The 25,882-nt window shown below is 48.9% G+C and overlaps 1 protein-coding gene across 9 annotated transcripts in view; it reads left to right on the top strand.

Annotated features, from left to right (window-relative positions):
- The window catches only part of MBTPS1 (membrane bound transcription factor peptidase, site 1), a 47,229-nt gene extending 25,820 nt beyond the window's left edge, over positions 1-21,409 (top strand). For 7 of the 9 annotated variants that reach the window (XM_032486865.1, XM_032486870.1, XM_032486868.1 and 4 more), the window contains 13 exons: positions 2,141-2,179; positions 3,262-3,406; positions 6,021-6,209; positions 6,649-6,821; positions 8,097-8,212; positions 8,716-8,872; positions 9,610-9,734; positions 10,393-10,470; positions 12,785-12,925; positions 14,776-14,907; positions 15,968-16,094; positions 19,188-19,318; positions 20,563-21,409. In XM_032486865.1, coding sequence (XP_032342756.1) covers positions 2,141-2,179; positions 3,262-3,406; positions 6,021-6,209; positions 6,649-6,821; positions 8,097-8,212; positions 8,716-8,872; positions 9,610-9,734; positions 10,393-10,470; positions 12,785-12,925; positions 14,776-14,907; positions 15,968-16,094; positions 19,188-19,318; positions 20,563-20,759 — 1,750 coding nt within the window. In that variant the 3' untranslated portion in view covers positions 20,760-21,409. The remainder of the gene's footprint in view (positions 1-2,140; positions 2,180-3,261; positions 3,407-6,020; positions 6,210-6,648; positions 6,822-8,096; positions 8,213-8,715; positions 8,873-9,609; positions 9,735-10,392; positions 10,471-12,784; positions 12,926-14,775; positions 14,908-15,967; positions 16,095-19,187; positions 19,319-20,562) is intronic. The other 2 variants (XM_032486872.1, XM_032486873.1) reach the window with 2 other exon arrangements.
- The last annotated feature ends 4,473 nt before the right edge of the window (positions 21,410-25,882 follow it).

Genomic DNA, 25,882 nt, shown 5'->3' with positions numbered 1-25,882 from the left:
TTTTTACTTTTTAAAACTTTCTTTTGAAATAATCTTAGGTTTACAGAAACTTCCAAGTGTAGAAGTTGTCATACACCCCCTACTCTGCTTCCCGTAAGGCTGGCTCCTTAACTGGCCCTCACTCCACAGCTGGAGCTGATAGATGCACGCTGGTGCTGTGCGGCCACGAATCTGCATACAGTTGCACAGCGGCCGGCTTCCCCCTCATGTTCTCCGTCTGCTCTGGGATCCAGGCCCGTTGTGGCGTGTAGTTCCCGTGTCTCCCTGATTTCCTCCGACCTCTGATGTCTTGTCATCATTTGTGACTCTGAGTCCTCTGGGGGTGCTGGCTGCTTACTTCATTCATGGTCTCTTGATGTGCGTTTATTGATGCTCATGATTAGTGTGAAGTGATGTATTTTTGGCAAGAATTCTTTTTCACTTTTTGTTTTGAAATGATTTTAGATTCACAACAATTTTAAAAATGAGTACATGAGGACTCATTAATCCTTCAGCAGCTTTCCCTGATGTAACATCTTTCATAACCATAGCACATGCCTCAAAGTCTGGAAATTAGCATTGATCCATTATCATCGACTAACCTGCAGACTGTGTCTGGAGTTCAGCCAGATTTTCCCCACCCCTGCCCTTCGCCTGGTCCAGGATCCAGGCCAGCATCCCACATTATATTTAGCAGTCGCATCTTCTTGGTCCCCTCCAGTTCTTCCTTTTATCGCTGGTGGTGTTCTTCTGCATTATTGGATTCGAGTGATGTCGGTCAGGATCTTCCAGGAGCAGACATGGGGTTAGACATCCGAGAGATGTGTTGGGAGGAGGGGACCTGTGAAGGATAAAGGGAAGGAGGCAGGACTCCCCTGCTTATCTGACACCTGTGAAAAAGAGGAGGAAGGTGGGGAGAGGACCCTGACAATGCAGCATGGGTCTAAAATCCGTTTCCGCTCATGGGGAATCCCTGAATTAAAGTTGACTGTTAAGAGGAGCCTGTGTCCCTTGGGGCTGGGCCTGCCCTAGTGCCCTCTGTGCTTGGTCGGATGTGGTGGGGGGTGCAGAGATGTCTATCAGCCAGGCTCCGAGCAGGCAGTCTGGTGCTGTAGGTAGCTCTGCCAGGTGTCTCTGCTGCTGTCACCCTTTGTTCCTCTGTGACTGCTGAGTGTCTTAGAGGATGCACTTGAAGGTGATCTTGTTTCTTTACATACTTTCACTCACTGCATTTAACATCTATTGATGGTTCCTGCCTGTACTGGTTATCACTCTAGACATTGTCCCACAGTGACTTTCTCTCGTTGCTTCTGCATTTATGAATTGAAATTCTGCTGTAGGGAAGAGAGCTGACCTTCTCTCATTTATTTATTCAATGACATCAGTATGGACACGTAGGTATTTACTTTACTCTGTAGATTGTGATCTAATAATGCCATTGTTTATTTCATTGCTCACTTTGCCCCAGATTTGGCTCTCTGGGGCTCCCTCTGGTTGGCTCCCGTGTCTTTCCAGTGTGTCCATCAGTTGGGGAGCACTTTCTCACTTTCTGGCAGTATTTACATGCCCAGTGTTGATATCGGTTCTTTGTCCAAGCAGCCGTGGTCTTCTCATTGGAGAGCAGGATTTAGAAACTGACACCTGGGGATGTCAGAGAGGGTGATGTTTGTGTGTAGTTCTTTTATCTTTAGCTTTATAGCATATAGTCGTACTGTTTTCCAAAGTTACTTAATTTCTTTTCTTCCTCCCTACCAACCCCATCTGTCTGGTTTTGCTATTTATTTTCAATACAGTTGAGTTCATTTGTTCGTATTCTTGTTTCTTTCTGGATCCCTCCCCCATCCTGGTTGACTTCACCTAGTTATGTGTTGGGTTGTGAAACACTGCCATGGCTCCAAAGTCAGAACTGCACGCAGAGGATAGCTGGAGGGGTGTTGCTACCTCACCCTTCCTGGCCCTGTCCCCTCCACCCCCGTGGGTGACAGTCTCGTTAGTTTTTGATTTGTCCTTTTTGTATTTCTACCTGTTCTCTTACAGCCCCTTCCTTACCTGCAGGATAGCATTACTGTAAATACTCTTTTGTACTTTTTTCCTCTAAACAGCATCCTGGAAGTCACTTTGAATCAGTTCATAGAGCTCTTTCTCCTTTTTTTTTTTACAGCTTCAGAGCGTGGAGACGTGGAGATCATTGTTTATTCAAGCACGTATCTATATATGGGCATTTAAATTGTTGCCAGTATTTTGTAATTGTGAGCTGCTTATGCCTGTATTTCATTTTTGTTGGCAGTGTGTCTTCGGGGAAGGGTCCTAGAAGTGGGGGAGCCAAGTCAAAGCTGAGAGCAGAGTCTCTGTTTCCCTGCTGTTCGCTTCCACACTGATGTGGGTGCCTGCCTATTTACCAGAGCCTCCCCGACACACTGTCCTGTCTTGCTTTTTACTTTCTGCTAATCTGACACATGGGAAGTGATATCTCAGTGTTGTTTTAATTTGCATTTCTTGGGTTAAGAGTCAGTTTGGACATTTTGTATGTGATTAAGACTATTTTTATATATTTTTTGTGAAAGGTCTCTTCATTTCTTTTCCCCAATTTTCTCAGAGGTTTTGTCCCTTGGTTTTATTTTTAAGAGTTTTTTGTATATTAGGGTGAGTAACCCTTTACTGCAGCTATTTCTCCCAGTTTGTCAGTCGCCTTTTGACTTTGCGGAAGTGTTTTGGGCCATGTGGTTTCTTCTTTTTTTATAACCAAGTTTGTTAGTCTTTTGTTGTTGCCATCCCTGGATTCTGAGGCACAGAACACCTTCTCTGCACTGGGGTGAAAGAGAGACTCACCCATGTTTTCTTGTAGCACTTGTTTCTTTTATTTATTTGAGGCTCTCTGATCCATTCAGAGGTTATTCTTGAATATGGTGTGAGGTATGGATCTAATTTTAGCTTTTGCCGAGTGGCCACCCATTTGTCCCAGCTTCAGTTATTAAAAAGTCCATCTGCCCTGCCCCTGTGATTTGAAACCCTGAGTCCAAGGGCTGTCCTCGCTGTCCACCAGCCACAACCACAGGGTTCCAGGCTGGCAGGAGGGAAGAGATGACACCCACATGTCCCCAGGCTATGTGGGCTGGCCCGAAAGCCTCCTGGGTGCAGGCAGCTTTCTGAAGCCAAGTGCCGAGCAGCCCTGGAGCAGGTCCTCTAAGGCTCAGGTCCACCATGTTGAGGCTTCCCTGCCGTCGTGTGGCTCTGTCACCACTTCCAGCACCATCTACTCCAGCACTGAATTCTTTCTTCCAGTTTGAGCCCTGGCTACATTGATCTGACCGAGTGCCCCTACATGTGGCCCTACTGCTCCCAGCCCATCTACTACGGAGGAATGCCCACCATCGTCAATGTCACCATCCTCAATGGCATGGGGGTCACGGGAAGGATCGTGGACAAGGTGAGACTGCCCTCTGGCCAGCGGTGAACTTAGACATGGCCCAGACTTCCTCCTGCGGTTAAAAGGGACAGGTCCTCTTCCTGCCCGGGTGCCGGGGATTGGAAGCAGTGGTTTGTTTTCCCAAGTCCATTACAGGTAAGTCAGGGATAAATGACTGAAATCAGTTTGCTACTCTTTTACTTTGACATCTTGAGTTAGGCTCCTGAGTCAACTAATGACATTTGAGTCTTCGTCTTTACAGTTTCCCATCTGTAATGAGAGGCCCACTCGTAATTATTTCACTGTGTAATGAGCACGAATGGGCCTTCAAGTTTAGAAGGTATGGTCTTTATTTGAATTTTGTCTTTATAACTTTTTTACATTCATTAGGTAAACATTATCACAACAGTAAAGGGTAGGGGGAAAAACAGAAAAATGAATTTAGCCCCACACACTAACGGAGCGCACTGTTTTAAAAATATTATTATTTCTCAGCCCTTATCTGAAATATATATTTTTTGTTACCTTTGTATGGTAGGCAGAAATTTAGTTTTTTTTTCAGTTCTCATGTTACAAACATTTAAAAACGTAACTATATATACAGCACCAATGTTCTTTTTAATGGTTGTTTGATGCTATATAGAATTGTTCAATCCTAATTTACTTACTATCCTTTTTTGAACAATTAGATGGTTTTCTTTAGCTGTAAATATCTTACTGAATATCTTTGCATATATGGTTTTCTTTCCTGCTGAGTTATTTTCTTAACATAAACTCCCTGGATTAGAATCCTGAGTAAGAGGTGTGGATGTTATTATGGCTCTTGGTACAGAATACCAGGTTCTTTCCAAAAGGAGAGTTATGTTAGCCCAGACTGCCACCAGTGGTAAACAGGGATAGTGTCTCTGCACTGGATAATGTGTCTTTTTTTCCCCTAATTCATGAGGTTTTAAAAAATTGAGGTAAAATTCACATAGCATAAACTGCACCTTTTAAATTGTGCAATTGAGTGGTCGTGAGTGTATTCACAAGTAGTGATGCAACCATGACTACCATGTGATTCCAAAACATTTGCATCACTCAAAAAAGAAATCCCTATTAACAGTCCCTTCCTATCCCTCTGCCTCAGCCCCTGGCAATTCCATGGAGTTACCTGTTCTGGGTGTTTCACACACATGGACTCCTACGTCACGTGGTCATTTGTGACTGAGCCTAACATCTGTAGGGCTCATCCGTGTTGGACATGTACCTGTGCTTGCTCCTTCTTATGACTGAATACGGTTCACTGTCCGGATAGACCCTGCTTTGTCAGTTGATGGACATTTGGTTTGTTTCTACTGTGGTCCATCTTTTTCATGTTAAATGTATAGTTAAATCTAACGTTCAATTTAATATATACTTTTTCAGTTGTTTGTAAGGTGGATGTCTGCACGTTTGTTAACCGATTCCTCTTGGGTGAATTAGCTTTTCACTTCCTTTGGCCCATTTCTTATGAGCATTTAGATTGTCCCTGTCAGTCTGACACAGGATCTTTACATCGTAGAGAAATTAACCATTGTGTGTTTCATACAGAAAGATCTTCCAGATTATTGTTTTCTTGTCTCTTTAATATTAGAGGTGGTTTAAAAACTTGGGAGTGGAGGAAATTCTGTAAAAGTTTCACATTTTTATGTAGTTGAGTTTTCATCTTTTGTGATTTCTTCTTTTGTTTCAAAAATTAGAAAAGTTAGCCCTCCAGAAATATTTTTTAAAATCTCAATTTTATTTTCTCCTCTCTTCCCTTTTATGCTTGTTAAATATTTAATGTTTGTCTGTGTTGAGTTAATTTGATGTGTAGTATAAGAGATGGATGAAAGTTAGCTTTTAGCTCAGGTTTTAGCCAGTGGTTTCAGAAGCATTTATTAAAAATCTTTTTCCTTTCTCTTTGTTTGTGATGCTGTTTTTCTTCTTTTTCACAATTTTTTTAGTGTGCTGACTCTTGGGGAGCAGATGATTGCTCTCTAGCTGGTGAGGGAAATGAGTAGTTCAGGTTAGTTTGAAATACTGGTTCGTTGTAAGAGCTGATGTGTGTTTCTTCCTGGTGGGGCATGCTCCCCTGAAGCTCCCCTCTCCCCGATCCTGAAGCCTGAGAGACAGGCCAGGTGGGCGGCCCTCTTCAGAGTCTGGCCAGCTCTCCCTCGGGTCCTCTGCCACACTCTGCCTGCCCAGTCATGGGTGTCAGAATCCAATTGGTGACAGTTTGCGTCCATGTTGTTTTATTATTTTATTCTGTTCAAGCAATGTGATTCTTTAAGCATGTAGCTAATTGAGATCTAACTCTAAATCGAGAATTTTCATTTATGTAAGATCTCTATCAGATAAAATTTCCAAAGCCATGTGTTCTGCCGCCCCAGCCCCCTTTTTAAGCTTGGGGAAAAAAATCCTCTTTAGAATTGGAGGCTGTCAGAAATGGTGTTTCTAGACTCTTCTTGTGGATGGTGGTCCAGACCATGCGCAGGTGGATTTGGTTATAGGTGGCTTAGTGTCCATGTGTCCACCTCATTTTGCCCTGTTCATTGAGGTATTTCAACATTACGATGCAGGTAATTGGGGAACGGAGCTCCTCACCTTGTCCTTGGCTTGTTCTCTCTTGCAGCCGGAGTGGCAGCCCTATTTACCACAGAATGGAGACAACATCGAAGTTGCTTTCTCTTACTCCTCAGTGCTGTGGCCTTGGTCAGGCTACCTGGCCATTTCCATCTCTGTCACCAAGAAAGCCGCTTCCTGGGAGGGCATCGCACAGGGGCATGTCATGGTCACCGTGGCCTCCCCAGCAGAGGAGGAGGTAAGTGGGTGCCCGGAGGGGCTCGAGGGAAGGGGAGGGGTGGGTGGAATGTGTGGGGACTTGGATGTGAGGCGCAGGTGGTGGGCGTGGTGGGCTCTGGGCAGCGATTGGAGGTCCAGGCCTGGGGAACGGCTGTAGTGACAGGTCACTCACTCAGTAAATGAGGTGCCAGATTTCATCCTCAAAATGATTGCACAGAATTGGGTTAACCCTTTGTAGTCTAGTCATTTTTAGGAGCCAGGTACCTTAAATTTGAAGTCAAAACGAATTTTTATGGCATTATGATACGTGAATGTTCTTTCCTGCCTTTGTTGTTATTATAAATTCTTGTGTTCAGGCTATTTGGGCTAAATTGATAAATAAAAGTGAGTTTTCAAACCTGAAAACCTGGAAGTTTCTTCTGGACAAAAGAGACATTTCAAATTTCTTCTATTTTCAGTCCAAAAGTGGTACAGAACAGACTTCCACAGTGAAGCTCCCAATTAAGGTGAAGATAATCCCTTCTCCTCCTCGAAGCAAGAGGGTTCTCTGGGACCAGTACCACAACCTGCGCTACCCGCCTGGCTACTTCCCCAGGGACAACCTCCGGATGAAGAACGACCCTCTGGACTGGTGAGCACTGCAGCCCCGCCCCTCATTCCTCAGCAGGACACTCCTCCTCCTGCAGCCCAGACTCTGTCGGCTCCTGTCACACTGTTGGGTGCCCTGCTGTTCTGTCTGACTCGCACGGTTGTGCAGTGAAGCCACCCTTGAAGTCCTCCTTGGTCACCTTCCTACCCTGACTGCTGTTGGCTCAGTCAGCACATCCCATTGGGCCTTCTTCCAGACAATGGCAAACCCTGCCAGTCTGTTCCGCCCTCCTTCCGGAGTCTTCGTCCCTTCCCAGGGGTGACAGAGCTTCCTGATGAGTCTCACTGCTGTCCTCACTCCCCCAAGTTCCGTTCTCTGTATAGCAGTCCTGGTAATTTCGAAAACCATGAATTCTATCACAGTTTGCTTAAAACTGCTGTGGCTGCCGAGCCAGACTTGGGGTGAGTCCTGCTCTCCCCTCCAGACCCCGCCTCACACAGCCCCTCACCTGGGGTTGCTGCGCTGACTTCCTCTTGCCCACACGCCAAGCTCATTTCTGCCTTAGAATTAAATATAAAAGTTTGGACTTGACACTGAATGTTGAGGGAGGAGGAAGCATGGAAGAACTTGGACAGGACACTTACAAGGTCAGACTCGCTCTTTATAAACAGGGTGTCTCTGGAAGGCAGATGGGATTGGCTCGGACCACAGACAGGTGGACAGAAAGTGGGAAGAAGCTGTTGTAATGGCTGTGGACTCACAAGTGGCAGATAGGGGACCCCTGGAAGTTTCCATGGGGCAGGTGGCCTACACAGAGCACACCACTGTGTGAAACGGCACATTTGTGGGGCGGGGTAGACAGGTGAGCGGTGGCTGTGATGTGAAGTCATCTGTGCTGCTGCCAGCAGGTACAGCACACAGGGCACTGTGCCCCCCTCCCAGTGTGTCCAGGGCAGGCGGTGCTAGCCTGTCACATGTGTGCCACTTCCAGAGTGGCCTGTCACATGTGTGCCTCTGCCAGAGTGAGGCTCAGTGTACTCTATGCAACATTGCTTTGGCCGTTTCTTCTCATTGTTTTATCTCCTTCATGCCCGTGCCGGGCAGGTGGTTTTCTGTTAGCAGCCACTGTACATGCAGCCCAGGGAGAGCTGATCTGAAAAGCTGACTTCATGCTGAGGACCTGGGCTGCGGGGCCTCTGGGGATGACGTTGCTGCCCCTTCAGAGCCAGCCAGGTCTCAGAAGTCAGCTCTGTGGCCGTGGGGCTTTTATCTCGAGTGTAGGCTGATGGTCTTAGTGCCGGGCTTCTTGTGCTGCAGGAATGGCGACCACATCCACACCAACTTCAGGGACATGTATCAGCACTTGAGAAGCATGGGCTACTTCGTTGAAGTCCTTGGCTCCCCCTTCACCTGCTTTGACGCCAGTCAGTATGGTAAGTGACGGCAAGGTGCTGGCCAGGGAGCCCCAGCCAGCCAGCAGGGGGGTCGTGGGGGAGTCGTGGGGGTTAGGATCTCCTGGTCCCGGTGGAGGCCCAGACCAGGCTCCCGAGAGAGTGGCCCGTGTTCCTGACATTCAGCTAAAATCTGAAACTACCAGGAAGGTTGGGGACAAGGACATTTGTATACTTTTGTCTTAATTTTTTTTTTTAAGTAAAAGAAACTCTAGCAGGGGATTTTGCTTCTTTTCAGGTGAGTGAAACACCCTTATATTGGGCATCAGCAGTGAAACAGAAGGCCATGGCTGGTTGCTGTCTGTGAGCTGTGGGACCCTGGTCCTTTTTTTTTCCACCCCCTTCTGAAGTGGATCCAGGGGCACAGACCAAAATATTAGAAACCAGTAATGAGATGTTGACATCAGTAAAATACCATGTTTCTGAAACAGTGACATCCTCTTGGTGAGGTGGCGGTTCTCAAACCTGGGTGCTCTGTCCCTCAGGAACTCTGCTTATGGTGGACAGTGAGGAGGAGTACTTCCCTGAGGAGGTGGCCAAACTGCGGAGGGATGTGGATAATGGCCTTTCCCTCATCGTCTTCAGTGACTGGTACAACACATCCGTGATGAGGAAAGTCAAGTTTTATGATGAAAACACGAGGTACTGATACGAACTGATATTTGGATAAGAAATTTGACTTTATTGGAGTTGAATTCTATCCAGGGAATACTTAAACTGATCGTTTGACCCGTTGGTGGTCTTTTTGGCTGTTAGAGACAGGTTTAGACGCCTGGTTAAGGCAAGCTCTCTCTCCATTGGTCGAGATGTTCTTGAAAGTGGCTTGTTAAGTAAGGAAACTGCATATTGGTTCTAGTAGTAATGGAAACAGTTCATTGTCCCTGTTGATCTTAGACACTTCAGCTTTAAATTTCTATTCTTTTCCGTTCTTCTATCTCTCCTTTATTGAATCTCTACACACTTAAATGCACCAAAGGAACTGTTATTTAAAAAACCTTGCTGTTAATTACTTATCGATGAAGAATCCCCAGTGTGTTATGAACATGTCATCCGTATGGTACGAGTTCTCTCTTTAGAGTCTGTGACTTGAACTTCATAAGCTTCTTTCTTACCCATCTTCCTTCGCTGACCATCTCAAGGTCTGGGCTCTGTATGCCGCACATTTATGTTCAGTGTGGTGCATTTCATGAAATAAGCTGAGCTTTGATTTACTGTGTACACTGGCTGGAGCATTTACGTTGCAGTATTACTCACACCCAGTTTTAGCTGAAACCTCTTGTGGACTGACTAGACTGGCAGGAGAAATCAATTTTGTCGTGAAAAGGGTAGGCGTGTATAGGATGCTCTTATCCGTCATTGACCCCTCATCACTTCTACAGGCAGTGGTGGATGCCGGACACCGGAGGAGCCAACATTCCGGCTCTGAACGAGCTGCTGTCAGTCTGGAACATGGGGTTCAGTGATGGCCTGTATGAGGGGGATTTCACCTTGGCCAACCACGACAGTAAGGTTCTGTGTTGGTTTTTAATAGGGCTCATCTTTCCAAGAGGTGGGCAAGCAGAAGCGTGTGTCTCTGAAGTCCAAGGTTCAGAGCATGAAACAAGGAGGGTCCACGGAGAGACCTGTTCAGGGTCCTCACAAAGGCACCTGTAAAGCTGGGTATTAACCCTGGTTCTGTCCAAACTTTGAAAATGAAAATACTTTGTGCACACATTCCTGATTTTAGTGCCACCTGTGAGGTTCTTTATACTGTTTATATTCCCAAATAGGAAATAGCCCCAGGTCCCTGATTATTCATAAAATTCTATTTATGGAATAACTGCATATCTCATCTAAGTTGTCCCCTCCCTCGCCCCCAGGTTCTTTTTGGTGAGTGGTTTCTAAAACATCTGGAGTGTTTTTGCCACTAACTCTACACGTTCTGACAGCTCTGACTTCTGAAACCTACCCAGAAACCTTAGGTTAATAGCGTTTTTTAGTTTGAGTTTTGAGGTGGTTACTTGTAGTTTTTGTGACCAGGCAATGTAGCAGCTCCTCTCTTAAAATTAAAAACAATTTTAGAAAATACATAATGTCTAAGGAATGCATCTTTGGTAAATGAGTAGCTGCTGATGAAAGTGTTCAGCATGGCTGGGTTCTAACTGTGAACAACTGTTCCCTAGTGTACTACGCGTCAGGGTGCAGCATTGCGAAGTTTCCAGAAGATGGCATAGTGATAACACAGACGTTTAAAGACCAAGGTAAAGGATTACTGTTCATACACTTTTTGGTTTCCCTTTTTCTTGCTTGCTTGCTTCCTTCCTTCCTTCCTTCTTTTCTTTCAAAAAGAAACCCCTTATGCATTAGTGGTTTGGATTTTTAAAAACCTTATTTTACTGTTGGTATTGTACCTACTTTAAGCGAGACTTCTGTGTAGTGGCTCTGGGGGATACAAAGACAGGCAAGACAGTCTCTTGTTGATAATTTGAATATGTGTATAGTGACTACTGCAGAATAAATTGAATTTCCTACAGGAAAAGAGGAGCTTTTGAATACTTGCAGCTTTTTTTTAAACTACTTTCAAAGTTGCTTGAAATTTTTGTTAGTGTTTATTAATTGTTCTGCTTCTGTGATTGCCAGATTACTAACATTTTAGGAAAAATGTTGACTGTGTTTTGAAGTTCTTAACTGTGTGAAGATAAAGCATATTTGAGTCATTTCCTAAGATTCCCTGAAGAACCAGAAGGGAAGAAAGTTCTTCTCTTTCAGTTTTGCTTCTTGAACTACAGGCAGGCATCACCCAGGAAGGCTGATGATTCCGTGCCTCCTCGCATCAGTACCTGTAACGCTGTGCTGGGTGCACAGAGCAAAGCGGGGTGCTGGGGAGTTGGGCACCCCAGACTGCCTCCGCCCTTCCTGAAGGTGGTGGCTGCCCTCCGTCCTGCCCAGGACAGTCTCCTGCAGCCCCACTCCAGAGTCGGGGTTCCACACCATGTCTCTGTCATCTGCACATGCTGGGAGGCTGTTCCACAACCAGCATGAGGGGCTCATGGATATGCAGCGTTCATTTCCCTGTGCAAGCTATTTTGTGTTTCAGAATGGAAGGCCCCCTGTGTTGTGCAGGTTGTCATTTTCTGTAACTGGAAATTAGGAATGGTTTCAAGAGTTGAAAATGACGAGAAGACAGGATTTCTCACTCATCTGTTGGCCTGTGTGAAGTAGAATTTATTGCTGTGTTACCTGGAAGGGGCGCTCTCCTTCCAGTCAAGGCAAAGTAATAATGTTAACAAGCCGTTCTGTATTTGCAAGATTGTATTTTAAGTTTGAGCACACAGATGAAGCTGTTGTCCCTGCCGCCTGGCATGGTTTTCCATGCACTGGTGATTCTTTCTGGGATCCCTGGCTCACAGGGTAGTGTCATCTCCAGGAATACCCTCGGGGTGCAGGCAGTGGTCTCCTTGTTGGCTTGTTACCATCTGGCAGCCCCTCGTTTTGGAAGGAGAGAAACCAGAAGTAGACTCGAGTGCATATTTATTTTGTTGTTCTGCTAGTCTGAAAGTAAAAATTAATTACATTGGAATTCTTTTTAAGGGGCTTTTTATTTCTGAACAGGGTTTAAGTTGAATAATCTTTTGGGTACGAAATAGGAATTTAAAAATCTGGGTTATGCCAGATCAAAAAGGACCCTATTGTCAGAAACAAAACTCTGTCAGACCACGAGGCCGAGGCAGTGCTGTGTGCTCCCCACCCCACCATTTCCTGCTCTATCTCCCGACAAAGGAAATCTTGTTTACTTTCCCACTCAGTTCCTGGTGGGATTATACGCAGAGGGCAGGAAGTGCTGCATTTTTATAGTCACAGACTTTTTAGGATATTACCAAAGCAGTGAATCCTGAGTTCTGGTGGATGATGTGTCATCTCCTAGTGTGAGGAGCACTTTGCCTCCAACATGGAGACTCCTCGGGTCTGTGACGATGTCACTGGCAGGTGCTGCGTGGTTCTGGGCACTTCTGACTTGTTGATCCATTAGACATTGTACCTGTGTCATCTGGGCAGAGGTGAGGCGGCTCTGCTGTTGGAACATTTGGACTGTATTCACGAGATGAATGTAGCAATTTCTTAAATCTAAATTTAAAAATTGAGTATGGTTGTCCCAACTTTTAATGATAAACCATGCAGCCTGGGCATCAGTGTGTGGCTGTATCTGTAGAGGTACTTGCGTGTTGAGAGGAGCTTCCTGGCTGGTTGCCCTATGTGTGTGCTCCGGAGACAAGCCTTTCAGGAGGATGAGGAGGGACAGAGAGGGAGCAGTGACACCTTTAGGATCGTAAATATTGTGCCCCACCGTTTCAAGTGAAAGAGGGATACGTGAATTTCGCTGCAGCCCAACCCAGGGGTACTTTATGTGGTGTTTTCTTGTCCTAAAAGTTTGCACTGTTGTGGTTGAATATTAGATTCTGCTGTGATTTTTTTTTTTTTTGGTCCTATAGACAAAACGTCAAGTTAAGGGACAACTGGAAAATCATTCTTTCCTCACCAGAAATTCTCATTGCTGTTTTTGTTGTGTTGTTTCAGGATTGGAGGTTTTGAAGCAGGAAGTGGCAATGGTTGAAAACGTCCCCATTTTGGGACTGTATCAGATTCCAGCTGAGGGTGGCGGCCGGATTGTGCTATATGGAGACTCCAATTGCTTGGATGACAGTCACCGGCAGAAGGGTGAGAAGTCGGGGAGTGGCTGAAAAGTGTAGGGCTTTGTGGCCCTGAGGTTCACGGCCCTTCCTTCCTTGTCCCCTAACTGCTCTGATGAGATGCTGGTAAATAGACAGAGGCTGCTCCCGTTGGCGCAGCTGCTCTGACTGCCTGGGGTGTTCTCATAGCTCTCAGTCCAGCGACTGATCAGCAAAACAAATGTGCTTTCCCAGGCTGTGCTGTCTTCCTCTCTGCACTCTTTTGTTCTGAGGCTGGCAGGTGCCAGGATCACTGTGTTTGAGTGGGGAGACCCTTGGCCTGCAGATGGGGTTTCTGCCCTCCTCGGTGTCCCCCTCTGGAGTCCGGGTCCCCAGCCTTGCCCTGCAGGGTCGGCACTTGGCACTCCTCCCAAACTTGGAAATTTTGGCTGTTAAGGGGGTGTTTGGTATCATTTTTGGGTGTGAGGGGGAGGCGGGGGATGGGGAACTAGTCCTTTGCATCCCTCCTCCTTTTCAGCATCTCTCGATGCATCCTTCAAATTTGGGGGTTTGAGCCTGGACCCAGACTTCTCTTTTTCTTGTTTTGTAAAAGAGGAATGGAAAGTATTCTGTCTCTGCCTGGTGAGATAAAGACAGGACCAGGACCAAAACCTAGTCTTCTAAGTCCCGGGAGGACTGGGGGCGGGTTGGGAGTCATCCTCATATTTGCAGATGGTGATCAGGCTTAACTGGAGGCAATGAGGCTGCTCGAGCAGGAGCTGGGAGTCTGTGGGGCACCTCTCTCTCTCTCTCAATGTCTCTCTCTCTCTCTCTCAGTGCCCCATTATCCCCTCTCCATCCTCCTCTCCCTTTCTCTCTCTCATGTGAAGGTTAAGTGACTAGGTCCTAGAGTTTCACGTAAATTCTTAGAATATGATTGGTCTTTTTAAAAATCAAAAGTGATGGTTAAAGTCACAGTTGAAAGATTAGTGTTTCATTTCTTCAGAGACTGTCTTTTAAGACCTGAGATCTCTAGTGAGAGTCTTTATTAAAATGGTCAATGCCTGAGAGACTATCCTGGTCCTTAAATGTCACGTGGCCTCCTGGAGCAGCTTTCAGGGCTTTGAGCCCTTGACCAGGGTGCTCTGTGGTGAGACATGTGCTTCCTGGTGTCTCCTCTCTGGGTCTTGCTCTGCCCCAGCTGGTGTTGATGGGATGGGGAGTGGCGGATGCAGGGAGACAGGTGGGAAGCAGTGACCCCAAATTTAAAGTCAGTGTGGCTCCTCAGTCCCCTGATAGGGAGGGCCCATCTGTATGGCTATGATGAGGGCTGTTGATCACTGCCCCACACCTAGACTCCCTGTGAAGTCCCCCTGACATAACTAGCCGCTTTCTGCTCTTGTCCTTTGTGTTGGGATTCGCTGACTCAGGGCAGCCCAAACTACTGGACTCTGCACTTGTGTTGACCTTGAACCCACCTCCCTGTGGTGCATGCACAGTGGCCTGGCTCTGCCATTGTGCTGAAGATCTAGCTCCTTCCCCCAGGACACCTCCAGGCGTTGGTGGGAGCTTTGCTGCCCCATTCTCTGGGTGGTGCTTCTCTCTGTGGTGTCGCGTGGTCCCACTGTCCCTGAGTGAGCCCTGTCTTTCCATCAGTGAGGGCCCCAAAGCCCAGTGGCGCCCGGGCAGCTGTTATGCCCAAACCCTGGGCCTGGAGTGAAGCCCGTGGTCCTTGCAGTTACCACTGACCGGGAGAATGCATGTCACACGAATAGGGGTGGACTTTGACCTCATCTTCTCACGTCCTGTTCTCCCTTCGTTGGAGGCTAACTTGTATTGTCATGTAGCAATTGTCTCAACAAAGTCTAGTTCCTTAGCAGTGTGTTGTTGAACCCGCAGACTGCTTCTGGCTGCTGGACGCGCTCCTTCAGTACACGGCGTATGGGGTGACGCCCCCCAGTCTCAGCCACTCAGGGGATCGGCAGCGCCCCCCCAGCGGAGCAGGCTCGGTGCCTCCGGAGAGGATGGAAGGTGAGTGGCCACAGGAGCTGGCCCAGGCTGCTCCAGGATGTCGTCCTGTCCACCGGCAGGCGGAGCCAATCTGCAGAGCCACCACTGAGCTCTCTGGGCACCTGTAGCGGGCAGGGGTTTCGGGGAGCAGGGCCGAGGGCCCACCCCGCTGCTCAGGTGGTGCTATCCCACTCAGACCAGACGAGTTGTGAGCGCCTGGGCTCCTGGGGAGAGCAGCTGGCATTTTGGAGCACTCCCTGGGTACCAGGCACCAGGCTACCCAGATTACTCTCTGAGGCCTTTCAGAACCCTGTGAAAATAGGTGCTGTTTTTTCTGGTTCTCAGAAGAAGAACTGGGAGCCGAGAGGTTAGTGACCACTCAGGTCGCCTAGCGGGGGACCACCGGGGTAGTCACTCAGCAGAGCCTGGTCTGCGAGGCCCTGAGGCTGAGTTTGCATCCCTACAGGCTGTCCATAGCAGTGCAGTGTGAGCTGCAGTGTAGTTCTGTGTCCCCAGTAGCCACGTTAAAGAAGTAAAAGGAAACACGTTCATAGCAGTAAAACTCTTTAGCCTAGATCACCGAATATTATGTAACATTCTGTGACACTCGCCCATTTCAGTTGCTCAGTAGCCCCGTGTGGCCAATGGTTACAGCGTTGGGCAGCACAGAGCTAAGATATAAAGGAAGTGTTGAAAATGCAGATTTTATTTTTGACCTGAGAAGTTAATACTTGAGAAGCTTGCTTCCATGAAGCTCATCTGCAGGTTAGAGGCCTCGTGTGTGGCCTTATGTGTATAATTGTGGTCAGTAGGGTTGCATGGCCACTGCCATGCGTACAGTGTGGCCACTTGAAAAGGACAGGCTGTCTTGATCTGTTCACATGCCCTCAGCAGCGGGCACCTCACTGGGGGCAGGGGCGAGGGCACCTCAAGGCCTCACTCCTGAGCACCTGGCAGACGGGTTAACAGTGCATAGTGGGCCTGACAGCCAGAAAGCAGCCAGATGACTAATAAAGCCTCATTTTCCCCCCGCATCTTCTCAACAATGGTGCTCCCCTATCGTCGGCGTGGCGCTGCCCAGGGAACCACCTGCACCGGTACTCCAAGGTCCTTGAGGCCCGGCTGGGAGGTCCTGAGCCACGGGCACTGCCAGCCTGTCCGCACCTGTCGTGGGCCAAGCCGCAGCCTTTAAATGAGACGGCTCCCAGGTTGGTGCTTTTCCACTCCTTCTGCTGGGTTTATGATTCATTGCCCTTTTTCTTTTTTTTAATAAGAGGGAATTGAATTTTACTGACATCATTATGGAGTAATCAAATCTAGCTTGTCGTTTTGTGATGGTTTTTTAAATTAGCAGGCCCCCATGTTGACCTTTAGAACCATGTTCCCTGGTGGTCTCCACCATGAAAAGTGCTTTGGGTAATTAGTCTTCCGTTCGGTTTGATTGGGTCTTGCTTAAAAAGCTGTGATCTGCCAGTAATGTCACTGGAAGGGAAGCTCTGGCTCCTTCAGTTTGGGACTCAGGAGTTCAGTGTTCCCTGTGTGTGCTGTTGATTCTGAAATACAGACTGGGTCTTTGTTTTGTCAGACCAGGGGGTCTAGACTTGGTAGGGGAGCTGAGTTCTGGCTCGGAGCTAAGCTGGGGTCACATTTGTGCCCTCTCCTTGTGCTGAGTGTTGTCCCTGGTAGAGTGACATTATACCACGACAGGCCCAGACACTGTTGATCTGCCTGCTTCTCCATTGAATACGATCTCTTCACTTGGTCATTTCCTCTTGGAAGCCAAAATTTGAGTGACCACTGCTATTTCTTTTTCGAGCAGGACAGCCAGCTCAGCCCGCTGGTTCCAAGTTGTGTCCAGATTGCTCCCTCTCCCCGTTTCTTTCTCTGGAATCCCTGATCCCAGCAGGACAATACCCTGCTCTGGCGCGATTGGGGGTCCTGGCACCGTAACTCAGGGGCTCACGTCCTGGGCACGGCTGTGGAAGCAGCACACCACCCCCGTCCAGTGGTGCTGCGAGACACTGTCCCCCCACAGGCTGCACAACCCATGCACGTGGCAGATTGCCCTTGAGGGAGGCTCCTGCCTTCTCTCCCCCACCAGCCTGCCTACTTGCTTGGGTCTCCGTGTGTCCAGGTGTTGGGTGGCCAGGGGGTATGTGGCGGGGACAGAGACCCACCCTCTACACTGTGAGCCATGGAGAGGAGGATGCCTGCAGGGGCCGCAAAGCTTCCTCAGCCTCACTGTTGTCATGGACGGAAGCTCTGAGTGCATCACTCACTGACACGTCTCCTTCAGAACACGCTCGATCGGAAACAGAATTGCAGGAGTGTCACGTTGTCTTCTCATCAGTTTTCTTCCTGAGACTTTAATTACTGAGTACTTTTCCATTCCAGTTAACGTGCCATCATTTCAAAATTTCTGATAAGAGTCCATGTTTACATCCCATTTATTTATAACCTGTCATTATCCTAGTATTCAAACCAGGCTTTAACTCCAGCCGCGGTCAGCAGTTTGTACTGGGTGGACAGTCGTTGGCAGAGATTCCTGAGACCCAGTTATTCTCCAGGGTGCAGCTCAGGACTCTGAGAAATAGAGAACAGTGTCCTTGGTCTCTGCATGTCCACATCAGACAATCCATCAAGTACCAACCTGGCCCATCAATGATGCTGATGATGTGTAGCTCCTGGAATTGGATTTTCACCATCATCCTCAGGAATTCCTTCTTCTAGTACACCCACCAGACTTCACCTTTATCTCACATCTCGCATCTCACATCATGTTGGAAGTTATTCTTAGTCCTCAGCAACCTAGGTCTGGGACTAGATTCTGAATCTGCAGAACTGTGAGACAGTGCTGGACAGCTCCAGGCAGCCCTGGAAAGGCTCAGTGCTGAGTGTGGGTGTGTGGTCCATCTCTGAAACAAGATGCACTTCCTGATGTCCTTAGTCATCAGGTGTCCATACTCAGAGCAGCTGCTGTCAGACCCACGAGGAGCCCCTGGGCAAGGCCAACCTTCTGCCCTCCCACTGGGACTCTGTGAAATTCTCAAATGATAACGTAGTACGCTGTCACCACCACTGCTCAACTAGAAAGGGCCACTGCCAGATAATTCATTTCCACAACAGGAGAGCAGCTGTTAAAATTAAAATACAGCTGCATATATATATTCACCTACAGGGTTAAGTGTCATTGATTCCACAACTTAACATCGTCAGTTTAATTTTCAGACTGATTAAACCTGAAATGTAAAGTGACATCATATTCTGTTTTAACAGAATAGGTTATAATACTCATTGGCATTTTCCAAGCAGTTACCCAGCTGGACGCACGCGATAGTAGCTTATCTCTTTCATGCTCAGAAAGCCACTTTACAGACCCAGCTCTCCCGGCTCCCTGCTGATCTTCATCCTGATTGCCAGTAGAACTGAACATCTTGGCTTTCACTTGGCCAAAGTAAGAGATATGCCAGCAACTTGCTAAGGAGTTAAGAAGCGAAGTGGAAAAATGGGAAACTCATAATTTGCAAATAAGTTTTATTCCTTTCCCGCATTTTAGCCTGAACAGTCTTCAGATTTTCCATCTACTTTATTTGCTCTTATCTCAGTGTCCTCCCAAGCCGTCTGCTGCTCTTGGCGGCTTGCCAGCCCCTCTCCTTCAGTTATCACTTGTGTTGGCCTGAACAGGTTCTTCAGATCTCAGAATTAGTAGTAAGAATAACGGTGCTATCGTAGGAGTACAGTACATTTTGCAAAGCACATCCTGGCCCCGCAGGCAAGGCAGATGTGTATTCCTTTATTCCCTAGTTTGTTTCTCTCCATAACTCGGTCACTTGTGTGTCTGCCTTATTCTCGCTCCTGACAGTAGTGTCCTTAAGGACAAAGGTGATGGCTGCTCCTGGCACCAGGTCCACCCCCTTTGCTACATTTGTTTGCATCTGTCTCTGCTGCCTCTTGGCAGAGACCTCTGTGCTACTTCTGGCTGGGCCGTGAGCACTCAAACTGGCCTCAGCTTCTGCGCCCCCGAGTGCCTTTCGGAGGGTAACGTGCAGTCTCCTCTCCTGCTGCTGGATCATGTTTCCGGTATAGGCAGTGTTAGAAACCCACTAGAACTGACCCCTGGTTCCCATTTTGGGACCTGGAAGCAGTCCCTCCAGTTGTCGGCAGTTGGATTTAGGTAGATGTGGATGGGACATCATTTCCTATTTCTGTTTAAATCATTTTCTGTTTCTTAGGTATTGGCTCAGCTTCCTGGGCTAGTACAGTTGCTTACTTTTATTTTGTTTGAATCCGTTTTCCTGAAGTAATCTTTGGAAACATCAGAAGTTACTCTCCATCGACCTGGACAAAGTGGTGTTACCCAACTTTCGATCGAATCGCCCTCAAGTGAGACCCTTGTCTCCCGGAGAGAGTGGTGCCTGGGACATTCCCGGAGGTCAGTTCTTAAATGCTTTACAATTGGGCTGAATGTTACTATGGTTTGTTCAGAATAGTCTCCCTCCCTCCCCTAGGAGGTGAGCCAGACCATTCCCGTCTTTGCCTTCCTGGATGCCATGGTGGTCCTGGCTTTCTTCGTGGTACAAATCAACAAGGCTAAAAGCATACCTGAAGGATTAACACATCGTTGTCTCTCAGAAAATCCTACCTGGATTTTCAGATTTGAATTCCTTTTATGTTGGCTGGCTGTCACAGTCTGGCCCCTGAACTCTCAACCCAGAGGTCTCCACCTATTCTCTGCCCTGGCCCACCTGGGGTGGAACTTCCTGGACTGAAATTCTCAGTTAAATGCGGAGGTGGGTGTCCTTCATCCCAGGTGACATCAGATGTTCCCTCCAGGGATAATGGCTTTTGCCTTGACAGGACTATCTGAGGCAGATTGTGCCTTACCTGGGATGATCGGACCAAGTCATTCCAGCAGAGTGTGGGTGCCTCTCCTGCTCTGGAAATCCCTGTGCTCTTGCAAGTGTATAGCTCCCTGGGGGCATTTCTCCTCGGTCCAGGAAGTGGCCAGAAAGTCCAGGGATCAGGAAGGGCTACCTCAGCCCACGTGGCCCAACCCTGGGAACTGTGTCCTCATGTCAGGCTCCTGAGGGCCTTCTTGCAGGTCGTGGGGTGCACTGATGGTGATTAGTTCTGGAACCCCAGCATTGCCCAGGTACAAAGCCCTATGACAGTACAAACCAAGTGTCTTCCAGTGGCCACTCTCAGTTTCCAACCACAAGTCCCATGTGTGGAAGGTTTTCTCAGCGGCGGGGGTGTGCCCAGCGCCTGGCCTCTCTGCCAGGCCGCCTCCCTCTTACTCCCGTCCAGCTAGTGTGACACTAGCCCCCCTCCCCACAGCATCAAGACTTATCTACTGTTCATTGTTTTTATGAAAACAGAAGTGGTGCATCCCTGTCGTGGGTTGTCGTGGCAGAAGAAAGGCCATCCTGGTTTCTGAGGCTAGCATGTCCCACCCCTGACTCTCCCAGAAAGCCTCTCATCCAAGTATAACTGCCTTTCTCTCATTCATCCTCTGGGTCACTTCAGCTAAGGTTTAAAAAATGTGTCTGGCCTGCAAGCCCAGCTGGTGATGTTGGTTTTAGCATTGCGTCTCCGATGAGTCTACCCTCCGAGGACAGAGGCTGCGGCCGTGCAGCTCTGTGGCGTCCTGACCACCCCTCCGCTGTCCCCTTGCAGGGATCATGCCTGGCCGCTACAACCAGGAGGTGGGCCAGACCATCCCTGTTTTTGCCTTCCTGGGAGCCATGGTGGTCCTGGCCTTCTTTGTGGTGCAGATCAACAAGGCCAAGAGCAGGCCGAAGCGGAGGAAGCCCCGAGTGAAGCGCCCACAGCTCGTGCAGCAGGTTCACCCACCCAGGACCCCCTCGGTGTGACGGCTGCTGTGAGCCAGAGGGCCTTTGCTGATGGCCATGGCGGGCAGGTGGGGCTGTGGGGTTTCCAGGGGCCGCCGGCTTGGAGGGGCTCCAGCCTTCAGCTGGATGCATGGGGCGTCTTCGAGCCATTCTGAGCAGACCTGCGCTGTGCAGTGAGCGGACTCGCAGTGTGTCCTGAAGTGCGTCAGGGCTGGGGCTTGGGAGGGTCAGCCCCGAGGGAGGCGCCACCGGCGCCACGGCACCAAAGACTCGGGGAACTTCTCGAGGCATTGGGTCTCCCGCCCCGATGGGGAGGAAACAGCTCTGACCAAGCTGAGATATGTTTGATAAAGGCTATTTTCTATATTTATTGTTGGGGAAAAGTCACTTTAAAGACTTGTGCTGTTTGTAAGCAAAGATATTTTTTTGTCAGTGGAATGCAGATTTTTACTATGACATCATGAGGAATAACACAGATGCCATGATCTCCTTTTTAACGAAAAGACAGACTGAGATTTGAAGGAAACTTGCACAAATCTGTGAAACATAGCCCTTCGCTTTATTTTTATAAGTATCAACTGCCATCATGTTTTGTAATTTGGGTCTTGATCTCACCATTGTCGGTGAAGAAAATTTTCAATAAATATGCATTACCTGTATGACGCTAAAAATGAGTGTGTAATGGGCTTTTTCCATCTGTCCATTTCTCTTTGATGACAGCCTGAATCAGCCTGTTAAATCTATTTTTTGAGATATAATTCACATACTACAAAATTCTCCATTTACAAGTGTACTATTCAATGGTTTTTAGTGTAATTCACAAGGTTGTGCAACTGTTACCCCCATAATTTCAGAACGTTTTCATCGCCTCCAAAAGAAACCTCATACCCAGTAGCGAGTCAGCCTATGTTCCCTCCCAACAGCTGCAGGCAGCCGCAGTTTGCTATCTCGGAACATTCCATGTAAATGGATGGCACAATATGTGGCCTTTGGGGGCTGACTTCTTTCACAGTGTTTTCTTGCGCTTCATCCGTGTTGCAGCCGTCTGAGTACTTCATCCCTTCCTGTACCTGAATAACACCATCCTGTGATGGACTGTACTTAATCTGTTCCTCAGTTGATGGACATCCGGGCTGTTCCCACCCTTTGGCTGTTGTGAATAGCGTGGCTGTGAGCATTCAAGTACCACTTTTGGTGTAAACATATGTTTTCACTTCTGTTGGGTAGACACCTTGGAGTAAACTCCTGTAGTGTCATGCCTCACTGTTTGAGGAGCCACCAGACTTTTCCCCAAAGCTTCCATACCACTTTACGTTCCCACCAGCAGGGTATGAGGGTTCCGGTTCTCCATATCCTCGCCAGCACTTACTGTTACCTGTCTTTTTGATGATAGCCATCCTAGCGATTGTGAAGTGATGTCGCATTGTGGCTTGATTTCTATTTCCCTAATGAGTAATGATGTTGAACATCTTTCTGTGTGTGTATTGGCCATTTGTTTATTTTCTTTGGAAAAATAACCCTTCCAATCCTTTGCCCATTTTTAAATTGAGTCGCCTTTTTATTAACAACTTGTAAGAGTTCTTTGTGTATCCCACGTTTGAGTCCTTTATGAGCTCTATAACTTGCACATAGTTTTGCTCCTTGGTGATAATCTTTTCACTTTACTGAAGGTATCCTTATAAGCATAAAAATTTTTCATTTTTATGAACTCCATTTGATCTATTACAGACCATTTCTAAGAAACCATTTCCTAATCCAAGAACAGTCTGTTAATGGTTAACCCCCTCTGTCCAGTCTGTTTTCTCTACTCCAACTGGCCAGACAGCAGCCTTCACATCACAGATGAGGACAGTCTGAGCGGGAAGGGCTTAGGCCATGTGGGATCATAGTGGTGACCTGGCAGCTTTTAGCTGCGTTCCGTGGCCGCTCTTGCATTGAGGACTTAGAGGCACTGCTGAAGGCCCCGAAGAGCTCTCTCTGTCCCCTGGCATTTAGGTTCCTGGTGGCATGTCGTCCTCACAGCAGTCCATGGACCTTTGACGTCTCAGAACAAGGGGCTGGTGCCCTGTTTGTTCTGGAGCCTTTGGTCTCCCTGCCTACCCTCCACAGGTGTGGCCAGCTCAGCACCTGCCCGGCAGCTCCGTGTAAGCTGGTGTCCCACCGGCCCAGGCAGGTCCTGGGAGTGAGGACATGGCCCCGGGGGGAGTGGACCTTGGGCTGGAACTCGCTGGAGTGCCCCAGCCCTGTCTCAAGGACAGTGCATCTTTTGATTTTTCAAGAGAAGCCTGCAATCTGGAGAATGCAAAGTCTCTCAGATTTAATGCTGGTGAATGATTGAATTAGAGGAACTGTTTATAAACTGGAGAGTCTCCAGCTCCACTGTAGGGCCATCCTAATGCTGTGGGCCATGTGGTTGTGAAACAAAGTTCTCAACCCCAGAGTGCTGAGCTGGAGCATTTTGGAGCGTTTAGTCTCCACACTGGCTGCAGGCCTCAGGGAGGATACCTCATCTCCAAGATCTGTCCGCACCTGCTGAAAGGGCCCCTCGCCTGGCCTTTGAGGTCTGCATCTATGCTTGTCACCGGCCTTCAGGACCGGCCCTCCTGTTCCCGTTGCTGCCCTACCTGCTTTCCAGAGACCAGCTCCCCCTCTAGCTGGTGGAGCCCCTGGCCCAGCATCGAGCACCAGCTTGGCAGCCTCGGGGCACACATGTGTACTTTGGGTTCGGTCATCTGTAGGTTCACGGAGTTGGGGCATGACGAGGACAGAGGCAGACGCACCTGGACCCCCAGACCACATTGAGGCCAAGTCAACAACAGGAGAGTTGTTACGGTCCCAAGGGTTTTAGGGTCCTGCGCTTCCTGCAGCTCCTGGAGGGCACCCCTCATGGGGGATGATGTACACGGACGCTCAGCAGCAATGCCATGAAAGGCAGCGTCACAGCCGCGCCAGAGCCTGGCCCAGGACGTGCCCGCCGTGAGCAGCTGGGTCCCAGGGGTGAGGCTTGAGAAGATGGCGGATCCTTCTGTCTGAAAGAAGCCGGACACTGAAGGCCACACATTGTATGATTCTATCTATATGAAATGTCCCGAACAAGCAAATTCAGAGACAGAAAGCAGAATAGTGTGGCTTCAGGCTGGGGAAGGGGAGGGTGGGGAGGGACTGCTAATGGGGATGAGTGGGAGGTGTTGAGAATCTTCTGGCACTAGGTAGTGGTGACAGTTGCACAACATTGTGAGTGTCCTAAATGACACTGAGCTGTACATTTTAAAATGGCTAAAATGGTGAATCCTATGTAATTTTACCACAGAACCCCCCACAAATCTCCCCAGGGAATTCTTGTGACCAGGCCAGGTGGGAGCCCCAGCTTGGAGGCTAGGAGAGGCTGTTGGGCCCTCCAGACCCCACATTGGTGGGGACCAGGGTCAGGAGCCAGGGACAGTGGCCCTGCAGGGCTGGGCACCCACCTGCTGCCCAGGGACTCCACCTCCGGTCTGGCCACTGACTCCTCCCTGCCCCTTCTGCCTGTGGCCGCCGTGGGTGGAGGAAGGTCACCATGAAGCCTGTTCGAAGATGCTTCCTTTTACTTTCAAACGCTAGATGCAGTTTTCTTTTCCTTCACCCAGGTGGGAGTCCAGATTATAACCCGGGGCACCAGCCCCTCAATAGAGGGAGGGGACAGCAAGGCTTGTGGTCTCTGCTCTGCAGAGGAGACCCCTGCTGTGGAGCGGCGGGGGTGCCCACAGGCGTCCAGCCTCTTGGAGGTGTGGACCGTCTGAACTTGGGTGCTGGGTGTGTCCGTTTCCTGCTGCCACTGTAACAAGTTACCAGGAAGCGGCAGCTGAATCAACACATTTATTCCCTGTAGTTCTGGAGGTTGGAAGTCCAGAGTCAGTCTCATGGTGCTAAAATCAGGTGTGGGTAGGTCTGGGTCCTTCTGGAGGCGCCAGTGGAGAATCCATCTCCTTACTTAACCTTCTCCAGCTGCTGGAGGCACCTGCATCCCTTGGCCACGGCCCCTCCCTCCACCTTCAGTGCGACCACTCCATCCACCCTCTGCTTCTGTCCTCACAGCTCCCTCCGACCCCTCCCAGGTCCCTGCAGTAACATTTAGGATCCACAGAGACCACCCAGGATCCTCGCCCCATCTCAAGGTCTGGCCTTTGAGTCCCTTTTGCCACGCCAGGTGACACAGCCACTAGTTCTAGGATGAGGACAAGGACATCGATGGGAGCGACCATTCAGCCTGACACGCTGGGTGTGTCATACGTTTCCCACAGGAGGTTAACTGAAAAGTCCAGCATCTGGTTCCCTCTGCCTGGTGTTTATAAAGCCACCTTCTGAAGATCAGGCCAGGGCAGAAAGCTGCGGCCAAGGAGGGGCTGTAGGCTCAAGGACACGGGGGTGACGGGGCCCTCCCTCCTCAGAACTGCGGTTCTCCACCTGGGGGCATGCGAGTGTTTCTTGGGGGAGCTTTATAGAAATCCTGGTGCCTGGCCCCCTAGACCTACTTCATCTGAAGCTCTGAGGGTGGGTTGACAGGGGCAGTGGAAGGGTCCTTCGGGTGCAGTGTAGCCAGGGTCCAGAACGCTGTCTGGAAGCTTGGAATCAGGTGGAGGTGGAACCACAGACACAGATACTGGCGTCTGGCACATGGGTGTTTCAGGAGCAGGAGCCCTCTTCTTGTGGGTCCTCCTAAGGCTCCACAGAGTAGTTAGGGAGTGTTCCCACTGGTTCACAGGTGACCCCGTCAGGCCTGGATCACAAGAGCTAGTGAGTAGTGAGGTCGCCGTTCAATCCCTTGCCCTTCGGTCCTTGAGACCTGCTTCATCTGTCTTCCAGAACTTTCTAATGGGTGTGAGCACAAAGGTCTGCGGAGATGAGCCAAGGTCACTTTCCCAGGAAGTTTCCAACCTGTCAGGTGACCCAGACTCTGTGGGGAAGGAAAGGAGGGACCCTGGAATGTCCCTTGATGAAAGGGAGATGCCTCCACGGGCAGGTGGGGCACGAGGCCAAGTCCCATGTGCCACTGGAGCCGCTCGCCCACACAGTTGGGGCCCCACGGAGTGGAAAGGTCACACCAGCCTGAGATGCTGGCAGAGTGCATATCAAAGCCCCTCAGAGTTAAGAGGTTTTCCCCATTG

The sequence above is a fragment of the Camelus ferus genome, chromosome 9, assembly GCF_009834535.1.
Source record: "Camelus ferus isolate YT-003-E chromosome 9, BCGSAC_Cfer_1.0, whole genome shotgun sequence".
In the NCBI taxonomy this organism is placed as follows: domain Eukaryota; kingdom Metazoa; phylum Chordata; class Mammalia; order Artiodactyla; family Camelidae; genus Camelus; species Camelus ferus.
Note: the sequence above shows the minus strand (reverse complement) of the source record. Positions and strands in the feature narration are given on the sequence as shown.